Here is a 15,176-nt window from a genome sequence, read left to right on the forward strand (position 1 = left end):
GATCCAGCAGCAATGTCTTTCATTGCCCGCCCTCTGATCCAGCAGCAATGTCTCTCATTGCCCACCCTCTGATCCAGCAGCAATGTCTCTCATTGCCCACCCTCTGATCCAGCAGCAATGTCTCTCATTGCCCACCCTCTGATCCAGCAGCAATGTCTCTCATTGCCCACCCTCTGATTCAGCAGCAATGTCTCTCATTGCCCACCCTCTGATCCAGCAGCAATGTTAACCTTTCCTTGGTTAGATGATAAGTTTACCAAGAGAAGCCCAGTACAACGTGGGTGAGATTTTCCCCCCTTCCTCCGTCACTCAATGTATGGTTGGTGAACTTTTAATACAGAATGTACACTATTTTTTTACACACATATGTAAATACAGAGCATTTCTTACGGTTCCACATCGACGGTATGTTCTCTGGGTCCAGGCGTCACTGTAGATCCAATTCCATCAATGCTATCTGATGAACAAACATGTACATAGTTCGATCAATGAGCTATCTGGGGACATTACTAACATTACTGGTAACAAAATGTTACATCTGGGTGAATCTATAATAATGACTTCCAAGTCATCCGCTGTATGTATGTTTGTCCATCCGCCCTGGACCTGCCCCCACCCTACCACGCTGTGATTGGCCACAGCACTGATTGACTGGCACGTGCAGAAGTATGGCACCCGCAACGTCCAGAGAGATGGCATGCACACTCCTGCACTAGTGGTATGTGCCACTAGCTAGTCAGTAAATAATGGCTACTGTATGGTGTCAGAGGGGAGGGATGAAGTGGATACACCGCAGTATAGCCTTAAATAAGGCCTGGTTCACACTGGGGTTGATGGCGCTGTGCTTGCTGATCACTGGCGATCAGCAATGTGCTAGTGCAGTGTCCCCCTAAGCGAGTGTTCACACAGCAGCGCTTTGATTTTTAGAAAAATGAAATGGTCCTGCATACACCATCTGTTAGAGCGATTCTGCTTAAAGCAAATATGAAATATGAAACCAAATTTCCCAAATAGCTTCACTTTCTTCTCCAATGGACCCCTCAGTTGTCCTTCTGGGTAATAAGCCACTTGAAATAACTTACCTTAAAGGGAGTTTGAAGCAAATTAAATTACCTCTTTTTTCTTGTACAGTTAACTTAAGCATTAAGATCAAAGCAGATTCGCTGTATTCCCACGGCAGAACAAGTTATTTGTCCCCCCGAAATCCCCAGGGCAACATTCTGCTACCGCGGAAGAGGCAGAGCTTTGTGCAGTAGCTCTGCCTCTGCTCCAATCAATCTCCGCCTCTCCCCACCCCTCTCAGTCTTCTTTCACTGAGAGGGGCGGGGAGAGGCGTAGATTGACTGGACTGAAGGCAGAGCTACTGCGCAAAGCTCTGCCTCCCCAGGGCAGCAAAGTCTACGACCTGAAAAGTCCTGGAATTTTGCCCTGGGATTTTGGGGGGATAAATAACTCGATCTCGATCTTGTAAAGTTAACTGTACAAGAAAAAGTGGTAATTTAATTGGCTTCAGACTCTCTTTAAACAGATTTACCCAGCATGTGGTCTCTCTGGATAAAAAGCACTTATCGGCTAACTGGAAGACTTCTTATTTGTCTTTACAAACCTGAATACTGTCATGCTAAACAATCATATTTTGGCTAAGATTAAAAAAACACTCCCCAACTTGGGGAATGTGGATAGCTTGACAAGATAACCAGGGACACCCTTATGTTCTCCGTACCTTTTAAACGTTAGCCCCCTACATCCACACTAATTTACTACTGTAGAATTTTGTACACGTTCTGGAAGGACATCCGAGGTGAAAATAAACTAATGAAATAAACAATTGTATCTGTCCTTCTGCTTCTAAAAAAATACCTTTTCTTAGCTATCCCACAGTTTTATCTTCTATCTAAATCTACTTTTTAAGTTGTTACTGCTCCATTGCCTCTGCTCAATGACGCATTCATTAAAGTATGCCAGAGCAAAACACTGATCTATTGATCCCTTTTATCTCTTTCCTGCTCTCATGGGGTATTTACTGCACTGAAAGTGTTTTATGGCTGAAATTCCTTATCAATAAGGGTTAATTTATAGTCTGACCAGGTCCCGACCCCGGCATAAACTGCCACTTGCATACCTGATTTTTAACTTTTTTCACACAAAGAAAGAAAAAAAGGAACACAGCACAGTTATTGTGTGCTGGGCACTGTACATGCATATGTCTCTCACCATGTCACATGTCACCTCAGATGTCCTTTAACACTATTGTGACTTCTTCCTTTGTGCCGGCAGGGGAATAGTTTGGTTATTCTGCTCATGTTATATACTGTTTCCTGTTCCCTCTCCCTATCCCACCCCCTCGGCTCAACTTGCAGAAGTCTGTCTCACCCTTGAGCCGCCCCCAACCCTTTTCCCCTCCCCTTCATCCCCTTTTATGGGAAAAAAAAACTTGTGTTGGACAACGTAGTTTTATAATGCTTCATTTAATCTTATTGATGGACATGTGATATCATATCTGAACAAATAACGGAAAATAACGTTACACTAATGGCTTATCCGTTTCCATGCCTTTTTTATTGAATAAATACTTTTGAAACTAAAAAAAATAAAAATAAAAAAAATAAAAGTAAATCAAACCTGAATCAAAAATAAACTTATGAAATAATGAATTGTATGTGTAGTACAGCTTAGAAATAGAACATTAGCAGCACAGATAGGAGTCTCATATTGTTTCCAGTACAGTAAGAGTTAAAAAAAAACCTTCCAGTTGTTATCTATGCAAAAGAGCTTCTCTGAGCTATTCCACCTTTGGGTCGAATACAATCCTGTTTTCTGAAAGTATCCCTTACCTCGTTTTCAAATGACATGCATTTTTTTTGTGGTGTTGTGACATAGGAGTCAAAGCACCATCCTCCCACTTTAGCCTCCCCCCCCCCCCCATTCCCTGCTTATCCATAATGCAGAGCTCGATGATGGGCGGGGAGGAAGTGACAGTACTTCCTACTCTCTGCCTGTCCTCAGGAACGCCCCCTCCACTCGCCGCTAATAGTTCCTATCTGCACAGTGCGCTGGGGAGCTGCACTGTGTGCGGTCCTGAGGTAATTTAGCTCAGAATGATAGTGTACTAATACAGCTAATGCGCTGTGCAGATAGGAACTATTAACAGCGAGTGGAGGAGGCGTTTCTGATGATGGACAGAGGGGAGGGAAGTACTGACACTTCCTCCCCACCCATCCTTGACGTTCTGCTCAAGTCAAATCTTTCGGCTGAGTATAACGGGTGACAGAGAGGTCACTGGATGGGAGGACGGTGCTGTGACTTATGTCACAGCACAACAAATAAAAAAACATTAAAAGTATGTGAATTTAAAAGGAGTTCAGGGGTACTTGAAGCACTTAAAACAGCCAGAAACAGCGAGAGACAGCTTGAGATAAGGTTGTACTGCAGGAGAGTTCAAAGGCTCATTACTTCTGTTTTTTTTTATAGCTTAAAGGACAACTGAAGTGAGAAGACTTTGGAGGCTGTCATATTTATTTCATTTTAAACAATACCAGTTGCCTGGCAGCCCTGCTGATATATTTGGCTGCAGTAGTGGCTGAATAACACTAGATACAAACATGCAGCTAATCTAGTCGAATCTGACAATAATGTCAGACACACCAGATATGCTGCATGCTTGTTCAGGGTCTATGGCTAAAAGTATTAGAGGCAGAGGATCAGTAGGATAACCAGGCAACTGGTATTGTTTAAAAGGAAATAAACAGGGCAGCCTCCATATCCCTCTCCTTACAGCTGTCCTTTAAGAAAACCTGACTGTGGTTTGTAAACTGCAACCGAAAGAATGATGCAATGAAAAAAGCTATATAACTGAAAATAAAAATATGACTTTTCTTTGCTAATAATGTTCTATTCCTTATCCGTACTACACATACTATTCATTATGTTTGTTTTTTTTACTTCAGGAATGAATTAAGCACATACAACATTGTGCTTACCCTGGAGCTTTATGTGGAGATGCCTTTAATATGAATTCAGTGGATAACAGAATACTTACTGGAGCGGCATAGGAGGACTCTGGGTGTAGGCGTCAGTGGCGTCAGCGGGAGGTGGGCGTTGTGGGCCGCTGTGATGACGCTGCTGAAAAGTCCGGAGCCCTGCCGTGCAGGACTCAGCATGGGGGGCGGAGTGTAGGTGGGCAGATCCTGGATCGCCAGCAGTGTCTCTCCGATGGTGCGAGGGGAGCGGAGCTGGCTTTGGTACAGGGTTGCCCCTGAGTGAGACGTATTCACACCGAAGGAGGGAGGCGGTATGAAGAGTGGTTCTGGCCGGTGGCGGTACTTCCTCCTCTCCGGCTGCGGTTTGACGTGGTCGTCCGGCTTCTCCAGCGTCGCGCCAGACTGCTGATGGATTCTGATTGTGCCCTAAATGCAAGTTTACAGTATTCATAACAAGCCGGTCACTTTATCATCACCTCCTATGATACAGTCGCTAGGGAAATGCGTTTCTTCTGACAATGCTGCTGTGATCGGTCAATATCCAAGCTGCGTATATTTGCATCTGCTTACAATTTGCAACATCATGTTCACCATACCTACTGTTGAACACAAATGGTCAAGGAGGTTAAAAGAAACCCAAGGTGAGGGGACAAATGGAGGCTGCCATATTTATTTCCTTTTAAATGATGCAGATTGCCTGGCTGTCTTGCTGATCCTCTGCTTCTTAAACTTTTAGCCATAGCCCCTGAACAAGCATGCAGCAGATCAGGTGTGTCTGACATTATTGTCAGATCTGACGAGATGAGCTGCATGCTTGTTTCTGGTGTGATTCCGACACTACTGCAGCCAAATAAATCAGCAGGGCTGCCAGGCAATTGCTTAAAAGGAAAAAAATACGATAGTGTCCATATCCCTCTCAGTTCAGGTGTCCTCTAATTTTTTTCCTTTAACCGGATCCGGACCGACGCAGTTGAAATCTACATCCTGCTTGTGGCTGTGTGGATCTGACAGGATGTAGATTTCAAACATCGTCGCTGCGCAGTTTCTGCCGCTCCAGCTGCTGTCTCCCTGCCGCAGATCACTTGTGTGAGCTGTGTGAGCAGGACAGGAGCCGATTTCATTGCCTCCAGACCCTATCATCACTGTACACCAATCACATTGGCTTACATTGATTGACAGCGTCAGGAGCCAATGAAAGTGGCTGCTGACCTGCTTACACGTCATAGGGATGGCAGAGAGAGGGACAGATCGGTGTGACTAGCAGGAGCGGCGGATTATTGCGGCGATTCGTCGGGAGGCAGCGTTTTACCATACCAGCAGTCTCTGGTCCTTAAAGGAGACTCTGAAGTCTCCTAAAAACGAGATTTTTACTTTAAAAACCACTTTAACCTAATTGCCCCTATTAAAACGCAGCATCCCCGCAGCTGACAAAGCCATAAATCACCCCAAATTACCTGGGGGACATCGCAGGGTTACTTCCGCATAGAGGCAGAGCTTTTAGCTGCAGCTCTGCCTCTACACGCATCTAGCAGTGCGGATCGCTGCCTCTCCCCGCCCCTCTCAGTCTTCCTTCACTGAGAGGGGCGGGGAAAAGGTGGCGATCAGCGCTGATTGACGCACTTGGAGGCAGAGCTACAGCTGAAAGCTCTGCCTCCTTAGGGCAGCTAAATCCACAATCAAGAAAGTTGTGGATTTTGTGGGGGTAATTAGGGGTGATTTATGGCGTTGTCAGCTGCGGGGATGCAGCGTTTTAGGAGGGGCAATTAGGATAAAGAGATTTTTAAAGTAAAAAACTCGTTTTTAGGAGACTTCAGAGTGTCTTTAAAGTGAACCAGAGATGAAGTACCTTCATGTATTTTACCATATATATCAGTGGGAACATTAGAGAAAACACTACCCTGCTCTCTGTTTCATTCTTCACTGCTCAGGCTACTTCCAATCAGCGCTGATAAAATCCCCAACTTAGCATTCAGTCTGGCTTTGCTCAGGAATCATTATAGCTGAGTCATTATAGCAGAGCCACAAGGGGGCAGGCTTGGGCTTGAAAAGACACCAGAGAACACAGACTCAGCTATAATGATTCCTGAGCAAAGCAAGACTGAATGCTCAGTTGGGGATTTTATCAGAGCTGATTAGAAGCAGACTTAACATTGAAGAATGAAACAGAGAGCAGGGTAGATGTTTTTTCTACTGTTTCCACTGATATATATGGTAAAATACATGAGGGTGCTTCGTCTCTGGTTCACTTTAAGGCCGCAGAGACTGTTGGTATGGAAATGTTTTAAGAGACTCTGAAACAAGTTGAAAAAAAACAAAAACAAATGCTCACCTAAGTAGAGGTAAGGCTCTGGGTCCTATAGTGCCTTCCTATTCCTCCTAGGGTCCCCGCATTCCAGCGCTGTATCACCCGCTAGCAGTCATCGGCCGTTGGGTCGGGGACTGCTCTCTCTTCCGCTGCCCAAGATTTTGGCAGTCTTCTGGAGCCCCAGTGCTCCCAAAGTGCTCACTACCTCACGCGCTACCTCGTGCGCAGTGCTGAGCGGCCGGTCTTCAGAAGCGCTCGGCCTCCAGAAGACTGCGAAGCCTTGAGCAGCAGAAGAGAGAGCGGTCCCCTACGTATCGGTCATTGACACTTAATGGGTGACACAGCGCTGGAACGCAGGGACCGTAGCAGGAACGGGACCCAGAGCCTTCCCTCTCCTTAGGTAAGTATCTGGGTTTTTTTTTTAACTCGCTTCAGACTCACTTTAACCTCCTTAGCGGTAAGCCTGACACTGTGCCGGGCATGCCGCTGCAGAGGTTTTCCTGCCGATCGGGACCCGCCAGAACTAATTTATTTATTTAAATATGTAATTTAGATGCTAGCTAGCACTAGGCTAGCTAGTATTGTGTGCCGGCAGCCCCCGATTCCCCGCAATCCACCCCCGATCGCCCGCTGGATACTTTGCCGCGCCGGGATCCAGCGATAAAGCAGCCTCCAGCTCAGCTCCGGTCCTCACTATGGGTAGGATCGGGACTGCGCATGATGTCAGTGACATCAAGAGGTCATGTACGATCCTCCCCATAGGGAGCACACGCAGCATGGAGCACACATGGAGGATCGGGGGGCTTTGGGAGGTGCCGGCACACAATACTAGCTAACCTAGCGGTAGCTAGTATCAAAATTACATATTTAAATTAATAAATAAGCGCGGGGGGGGGGGACACGGACAATGCAAAACCTCCGGAGCATCATAACGCTCAGGAGGTTAATGAACTTCTGAGTAATAACGAAATACGTTTGCATTTACCGATTTTAACAATTTTATAACAGAAAACTCTGAATTGCATCTGACTCATTGTTTATGCTAAGAAATGACTCATCATTCGCCTACATCCACCTACTCACTGGGCCCAATTTACTGATATGTCTCAGTGGCGATGTCATAAGTGAGTATACAAACATGGACGGGGTTCAATAAAAATTGCCTGGTATCAGGTTAGGGTTGGCTATCCTTATCTGGGTCATGTCAGATTATAGTGAGGGGACCAGGAGAAGAACAAAAGCCTCGGCCCGTGTTCGGGCAAGATGATCCCACAAGGCAGATCTCTTGCAGACACTTTGGGGCTGCCATACCTAACGTTAGATTCTCTACCTAAAGCCTGGTACACACCATGCAATTTCCATTCAGATGGATGGGTTAGAATAGATAATTTCCGACAGATCCAATCTGATTTCCGATCGTTTTTCTGATTCCATTTTGCATAGAAGTGATCAGAAAATCGATCAGAAAAAAAACGATCAGAAATCCGATCGGGTCTGTCGGAAATGATCTATCGATCGTGTGTACACGGCATAAAGGTACTCATTAATGATACAATCTTAACTATACAATCTTAATGTGGACCTAAAGAGTTTAGCCTAATTTCCCCTCATCTGTGGCTAATGACAAGCGTAATTTGATCTCTCAGCTATGTCATCTGGCTGCCTCAGCAGAGCAGCTAATTTGTAAACGCAGGATGTTAACCCTTTGTCGGCTTCCATGAAAGCAGGAAGTGAATACACTGCAGATTTATTGCTGGATTTGTATCAGCTGTAACAAAGAAATGTTTTTCTGTAAAGGTCATTATGCTGTTGTTTATCTTTTAGAGCAGAGAGGAAATTCTGAGTTCAGGTCCGCTTTTTTCCATCGATGTAATATGGGGGACTACCTAAAGCATCTGTTCAAAGTATATCCACTCAGATTACCGTTCTACTTAACACTGCATGACTGATGGACAACTTTAGGCTATGATAGGGACATCCGGCTATGAGTATGGTAGGATTAGAGTGTGAGCTCCTCTGAGGACAGTCAGTGACATGACTATGTACTCTGTAATGTGCTGCAGAAGATGTCAGTGCTATATAAATACATAATAATAATATGGTAGGACATTAGACTATGACTATGGTAGGATTAGAGTGTGAGCTCCTCTGAGGACAGGCAGTGACATGACTATGTACTCTGTACAGTGCTGCAGAAGATGTCAGTGCTATATAAATACATAATAATAATATGGTAGGACGTTAGACTATGACTATGGTAGGATTAGAGTGTGAGCTCCTCTGAGGACAGTCAGTGACATGACTATGTACTCTGTAATGTGCTGCAGAAGATGTCAGTGCTATATAAATACATAATAATAATATGGTAGGACATTAGACTATGACTATGGTAGGATTAGAGTGTGAGCTCCTCTGAGGACAGTCAGTGACATGACTATGTACTCTGTAATGTGCTGCAGAAGATGTCCGTGCTATATAAATACATAATAATAATATGGTAGGACATTAGACTATGACTATGGTAGGATTAGATTGTGAGCTCCTCTGAGGACAGTCAGTGACATGACTATGTACTCTGTAATGTGCTGCAGAAGATGTCAGTGCTATATAAATACATAATAATAATGATTTATAAAGCTGCACTGAAGAAACAGCCTTTCTCTCAGCAAAAGTGGAGTGTCACTTTAACTATAACTTAAAAGGAACCTGAGGTATGAGAGCTATGGAAGCTGCCATATTTATTTCCTTTTAAGCAATACCAGTTGCCTGGCTATTCTGCTGATCCTCTGCCACTAATACTTTCAGCCATAGCCCCTGAACAAGCATGCAGCAGATCAGGTGTTTCTGACATTTTTGACAAGATTACCTGCATGCTTGTTCCTGGTTTTATTCAGAATGCTTGTTTCTGGTTTTATTCAGACACTACTGCAGCCAAATAGATCAGCAGGTCTGCCAGGTAACTGGTATTGTTTAATAGGAAATGAATTTTGCAGCCTCCATATTCTTCTCACTTCGGATGTCCTTTAAAGGACCACTATCGTGAAAAATTGTAAAATTTAAAATACCTATAAACACATACATATTGTGCTCGATTCACTAACCGGCGCTGTGAGCCCTAACAGTTAATGGGCGCAAACTTGGGCGTTAGGTGGTTGAAGAAAGTCCCGCTCAGTGCATGCTCAGCGCGCATTGCGGATAATAGTGCGCGGTGCGACGATAACGTCGCACCCGCTGCCCTGTAAACGACGAAAACGGCACATAGGGTACCCCCGAAACGGCGCATCGCGCACTATTACCCGCGATGCGAGCACACTGAGCGGGACTGTGCGCGAAGTAGCTTTGCGCGACTGTTAGTGCGCGCAAAGCTACTTAGGGGGTACAAAGTGGCTTTTCACACCGGCGCTACCATTTAGCGCCGGTTAGTGAATCAAGCCCATTGTATAAGAACTATGTTTCTTCCAGAGTAAAATGAGCAGTTACAGTAGGTAGTAACAATCTAACAGAACCGACCGGTTTTGGACTAGTCCATCTCTTCATGGGGGACTCTCAGCATGGCCTTTATTATTTATAAAAAAACACCCCTTGAAAAGGATTGGTACAAAGATGCTGGCCAGCCTACCTGCTCGCGGCACACATTTTTTTGGCAGTTGGACAGATCAACTGCCATTCACTAAATGCATTTGAAAATAAAGAAAACCCAGAGAAATCCCCATGAGCAGATGGACTAGCCCAAAATCTGTCAGATTTCTACTACCTACTGTAAGTGACAGCAACATAGGAGAAAAGTAATATATGGCTCATTTTACTCTGGAAGAAATGTATGTCTCATTTGTATGCGTTTAGACATATTTTAAATTTTACAATTTTTCGCGATAGTGCCCCTTTAAGTCCAACCTGAAAAGCCAACTGTTTAGTCTGGCATTTATGAAGACCTGACGGTCCAGCCTGCACTGATTGATCCCAGACATACCTATGCGCTTTGAGTCCTATGGGAGAAAAGCACTTTACAAATGTTACTGTATTGTGTCAAGTTGCCCCCGACTAGAATATGAGAAGGAGCTCACAGACAGAGCAAATGTCAAACGATGACCTATTTACTGCCTGAACCCTACTGCCACATCCGGTGGTTAACCAGACATTTGTCTTTTTCTCATTTCATTCTGCTGACATCTCTGCTCAGCAGTATACGGCGTACGCTATGCACTATGACATCAGACCCAGCTGCAGGGCGGCGGATGCCAATCAACCTACCGCCTTATTCATGAAAATGTGGAGGAAGGAAAGACCTGAATGTCACTCAGTTTATGCTGTAGGTGAAATTCATGGGGGATGTTGTGAAATGCACTATATGCTATAACGGTAGAGTACTGTAGACAATGGACAGAGAGGGGTGACTTTGCTGCAGTTGGTCAACCTGAAGTGAGAGGGATATGGATGCTGCCAATTTTTTTAAACAATACCAGTTACCTGGCTGTCCTGCTGATCTCTCTGGCATCAGTAGTGTCTGAAACACACACCTGAAACAAGCATGCAGCTAATCCAGTCAGACTTCATTCAGTCCGGGCTTGTTCACACTAAGGGCGTTTTCGCCTTTTTTTTAAGCGCCAGCGATTTTCAAAATCGCCCTAAAAGTGTTTGTACAATGATTCCCTATGAGAGTGTTCACATCTGAGCGGTTTGATTCCGATCCGCTCACTAAAGCGCTGCCTGGACCATTTTTGGGGAGATTTGCCTATAATGGAGGGTAGAGGGAAATTGCAAAGCGCTTGAGAAAGCGCTTTGTATAAAGATTTCCCAAATGCTTTTAAGAATAAATACATTGTATTTATTATTTTCCAGGTCAAAGAGTTCACTTCCTGACTTGCGTCAGGTAATGAAAAAACAAATCGCTCAGCAAAAGTGCTTAGAAAAGCGCTTTACAAAAAACGTAGAGCGCAGGTAAGCACCGGGAGGCGTTAAAAAAAAATCACTCACAAAATCGCATAACGCTGGCGTCAGCAATTGTGATTTATAGATGTGAACAAGGCCTTAGAGCACCTGATCTGCTGTATGCTTGTTCAGGGTCTATGGATAGTATTAGAGGCAGAGGATCAGCAGGATAGCCAGGTAACTAGTATTGTTTAAAAGGACATACATATGTCAGCCCCCACATCTCTCTCACTTCAGGTGTCGTTTATTCCCTTAGTGGAGGCCCATTATTTTATATGCTATGTCTTGGAACTGCCAATTCTAGCACGCAAACTTAAAGGATACCCGAAGTGACATGTGACATGATGAGATGGACATGGGTATGTGCAGTGCCAAGCACACAAATAACTAGGCTGTGTTCCTTTTTTTTTCTCTGTCTGAAAGAGTTAAATATCAAGTATGTAAGTAGCTGACTCAGTCCTGACTCAGACAGGAAGTGACTCCAGTGTGACCCTCCCTGATAAGAAATTCCCCTTTTTATCTCTTTCTTGCTCTCAGAAGCCATTTTCTGCTAGGAAAGTGTTTTATAGTTGGAATTTCTTATCAGTGAGAGTCACTTCCTGTCTGAGTCAGGACTGAGTCAGCCACTTACATACCTGATATTTAACTATTTCAGGCAGAGAAAGAAAAAAAGGAGCACAGCCTGGTTATTTGTGTGCTACGCACTGTACATACCCATGTCTGTCTCATCATGTCACATGTCACCTCAGGTATCCTTTAATGCAGATTGCATACAGCTTGAAACTGAGCCAATCAAATGCACTTCCTGTCAACTTTTCATTGGTCCAGTTCCAAGAGGCACGCCCTCTTCATGCAAGCCCGACTGACCTGCATCTCGCTGACAATCTCTAATTAATATCTTTTCATTAGTCCTGTGTTGATAGCGACGACAGATAAAAGAGAACCCAAGTCGACGGGTCAAAAAGGAAGTACTTGCCAAGCCTCTGAATCAAGCCCTTTGGGGGGTCCGTGAGCAGCAATGGAGGACCTGCGCATGCCTCGGGAAGCCTCTACAGAATCCAGTAGCTTCCGTCTGCCTTTCCATTTTGAATTGAGGGTCGGCTCAGTTACACTTCAACCCTTTAGCAGCCAATTTATTTAGAGGCTTGCAAGAGCTACAGGCCAATTTATTTTAACCCATTTTTTATTTCTTATGTTTCCTTGCTACTAATTGGTACTGCTGTAATGTGTATTTATAGCCACTTGTCACTAGGGGGCAGTGTGAGACAACATAGGACTTCTACTTTCAGTTTTTATATTTTCTGCTAGCAGGGAGACATCAAAACATTCCAAGAATTTTCAGCACATTGGATGCTGCCGGCTAAAGGCCAAAAGCAAAGATAACTCTCTTGAAGCTGCTAATGGTTTAAACACCTCATTTAAGCAGGCCTTTAAGATCCATCTGTTCCCCATTGCTTACCCACCCATCTTCCTAGCTCCATTCCCTCCCTTGGACTTACACCCACCACCCACCGCTCTTATGTGCCCCTCTCCCCCACCCTTTAGATTATAAGACTATTTGGTAGGGCCCCCCTCCCCCATTTGCTCTTCTCCGCCACCATATGGACTCAGTAAGGGGGTATGAAACTCGGCATTTCCTCTTTGCTCTAAAAGATTATTTACAGCATAAAATCTACTACCACTAAAAAAATTGTAGCAGAACAGCATCCAAACAGTTAAACACAGGGCAGGTTCTGGATGCATCCAAAGACGTGATAACATTAACTTTTGTTTCCATTCCTTTGTCTGCCACATTCCTAGCTGTGCTGAAAATGAGCTCTCTCCGCTGTAAAAGAAAAGTGCTGAGAAGTGATCAGTGGGTAGTTTAATATATAAATACAGCAGCTATGCAAGAAAATGCAATGGCAGCTTTCAGAGCAGATAAACTGTACTTGTAATTTGTAAACAGACAGTATTACTTGTGCACAAAAGCAAATAGGATAACTGTGGGTAATAAAAAAATTGGAAAACACAGTTTTATTGAATGTTATGTCAGAGGTTTATCCTACTTTAATGTTGTAATGTCTCTCCTATCTATTGTCTAGCGCTGCATAATATGTTAGCACTTTATAAATAAAGAATAATAATAATACCTCCCGTTTCATAAAGGCAATATTACAGTACGACAGAGCTACTAATAAATAACAGAAATAACAGACAACACATAGAAGCAGACAGAGAGCAGCACTCACAGAAGAGGCGCATGAGCTGACCGCCTTGGGCGAGCACGGCGGGGTGAAAGTCATCCTCGTTAAGATGGGCATGTCGTCATCGGACACACAGCCCGCCAGCTGCTCTGCTTTACTGCTGAGCTGTGCGCAAGGCTCGGGAGGCGCAAGCTTTACAGGCACAGAGACAGGCATGACGATGGGGGTGAGGATCTCCGCCTCCTTAGGCTGCGGCTTCTCGCCTTCCTCCTGTACAGATAACGACAGACGTTCAACCGCCATCACCTACGGCCCCGCCCCACAGTCAGCATGCTCAACACTAACACCTTCATGCAACAGCAAAATCACCACAAGCCTGGGCAGCACAAACTGAACATGTGATGAAAAAATACACAATGGCGTAATACTTTAAAGTGAACCCGAGGTGAAAATAAACGGATGAGATAAACAATTGTATTTATCCTCCTACTCCTAAAAATGACTTTTTTAGATATCCCATAGTTTTATTTTATATTTAAACATTTACAAAGTAGATTGAATGTTTTGTACTCTCTGCTCAGTGGCAGCCTATTAAAGGGAAGGTTCAAGCAAAATAAAAAAATGAGTTTCACTTACCTGGAGCTTCTACCAGTCCCATGCAGCCATCCTGTGCCCTCGTAGTCACTCACTGCTGCTCCAGTCCCCTGCTAGCAGCTTGCTGACCGCGGAGGTCGGCGGGACGCATTGCGTACATTTTTACGCATTCCCGCTAGTGCAGGAACATTAACACATACATTTTTACGCATTACTGGTTCAATGCGTACAAATTTACGCATTGAACCAGTAACGCGTAAAAATGTATGTGTTAATGTTCCTGCACTAGCGGGAATGCGTAAAAATGTACGCAATGCGTCCCGCCGACCTCTGAGGTCGGCAAGCTGCCAGCGGGGGACTGGAGCAGCAGTGAGAGACTACGAGGGCACAGGATGGCTGCATGGGGCTGGTAGAAGCCCCAGGTAAGTGAAACTCATTTTTTTATTTTGCTTGAACCTTCCCTTTAAGTGTCCCTAAATTTAAATACATGCACTGTTGACCTTTTTCTATCTCTCCCCTGCCCTCAGAAGTTGTATTCTGTAGTTGTATGGCTGTAATTAGCTTATCAGTGAGGTTTACTATATTCCCGACAAGACGAAAGCTGTCACTTCCATGCCTAGAAATGAACTCTATCAGGCAGTAAAATCAAACAAGTAAAACAGTCTGGTTATTAATATGTTTTGTACTGTACATATACCGGTTTATCTCATCATGTCAATATCACCTCGGGTACACTTTAAGAGAAACTGAATGTCAAAATGATCAGCAGATCTAGAAATATTGGGCACAATGCTAGAGATAATTTTTCAGATTTTCTGATTTTGCTTCATGCTAAGATTCATAAAATTCTCCTTTACAGTTTTACTGAACGTGATTGGCTGTTTAAAATGTAGGTGTTCAAAGTACAAATAATGCACAGGTTCAGAGGGTGTCCAAGTGAGACTGCAAACATCCTAAGATGAGTTCTCATGATTCTTGACCTTATAAGACACTTAAACCACCCATCATAGTAATAAACAAGAAAAGGCAGGTCAGCTGGTAACTGGGCTAAGCTCAAAAATTAAACTTTTGCAGGAACAGTTGAAATTTGAAATGTTACTTTAACAGCCTATATCTCCAGAACTGCAGATCACTGTTACATGCAATTTATAATGAAGATCAATATTAAAGAGTACCTATCTA

At 44.0% G+C, this 15,176-nt stretch overlaps 1 protein-coding gene across 5 annotated transcripts in view; it reads right to left on the reverse strand.

Moving 5' to 3' along the window:
• Positions 1-15,176, reverse strand: part of TRERF1 (transcriptional regulating factor 1) — a 211,510-nt gene that overhangs the window by 49,306 nt on the left and 147,028 nt on the right. For 4 of the 5 annotated variants that reach the window (XM_068232983.1, XM_068232980.1, XM_068232981.1 and 1 more), the window contains exons 6-8: positions 13,446-13,670; positions 4,040-4,406; positions 391-457 (exon numbers count right to left, since the gene is read on the reverse strand). In XM_068232983.1, coding sequence (XP_068089084.1) covers positions 391-457; positions 4,040-4,406; positions 13,446-13,670 — 659 coding nt within the window. The remainder of the gene's footprint in view (positions 1-390; positions 458-4,039; positions 4,407-13,445; positions 13,671-15,176) is intronic. The other variant, XM_068232984.1, reaches the window with a different exon arrangement.

The sequence above is a fragment of the Hyperolius riggenbachi genome, chromosome 4 (genome assembly GCF_040937935.1).
Source record: "Hyperolius riggenbachi isolate aHypRig1 chromosome 4, aHypRig1.pri, whole genome shotgun sequence".
Classification (NCBI taxonomy): domain Eukaryota; kingdom Metazoa; phylum Chordata; class Amphibia; order Anura; family Hyperoliidae; genus Hyperolius; species Hyperolius riggenbachi.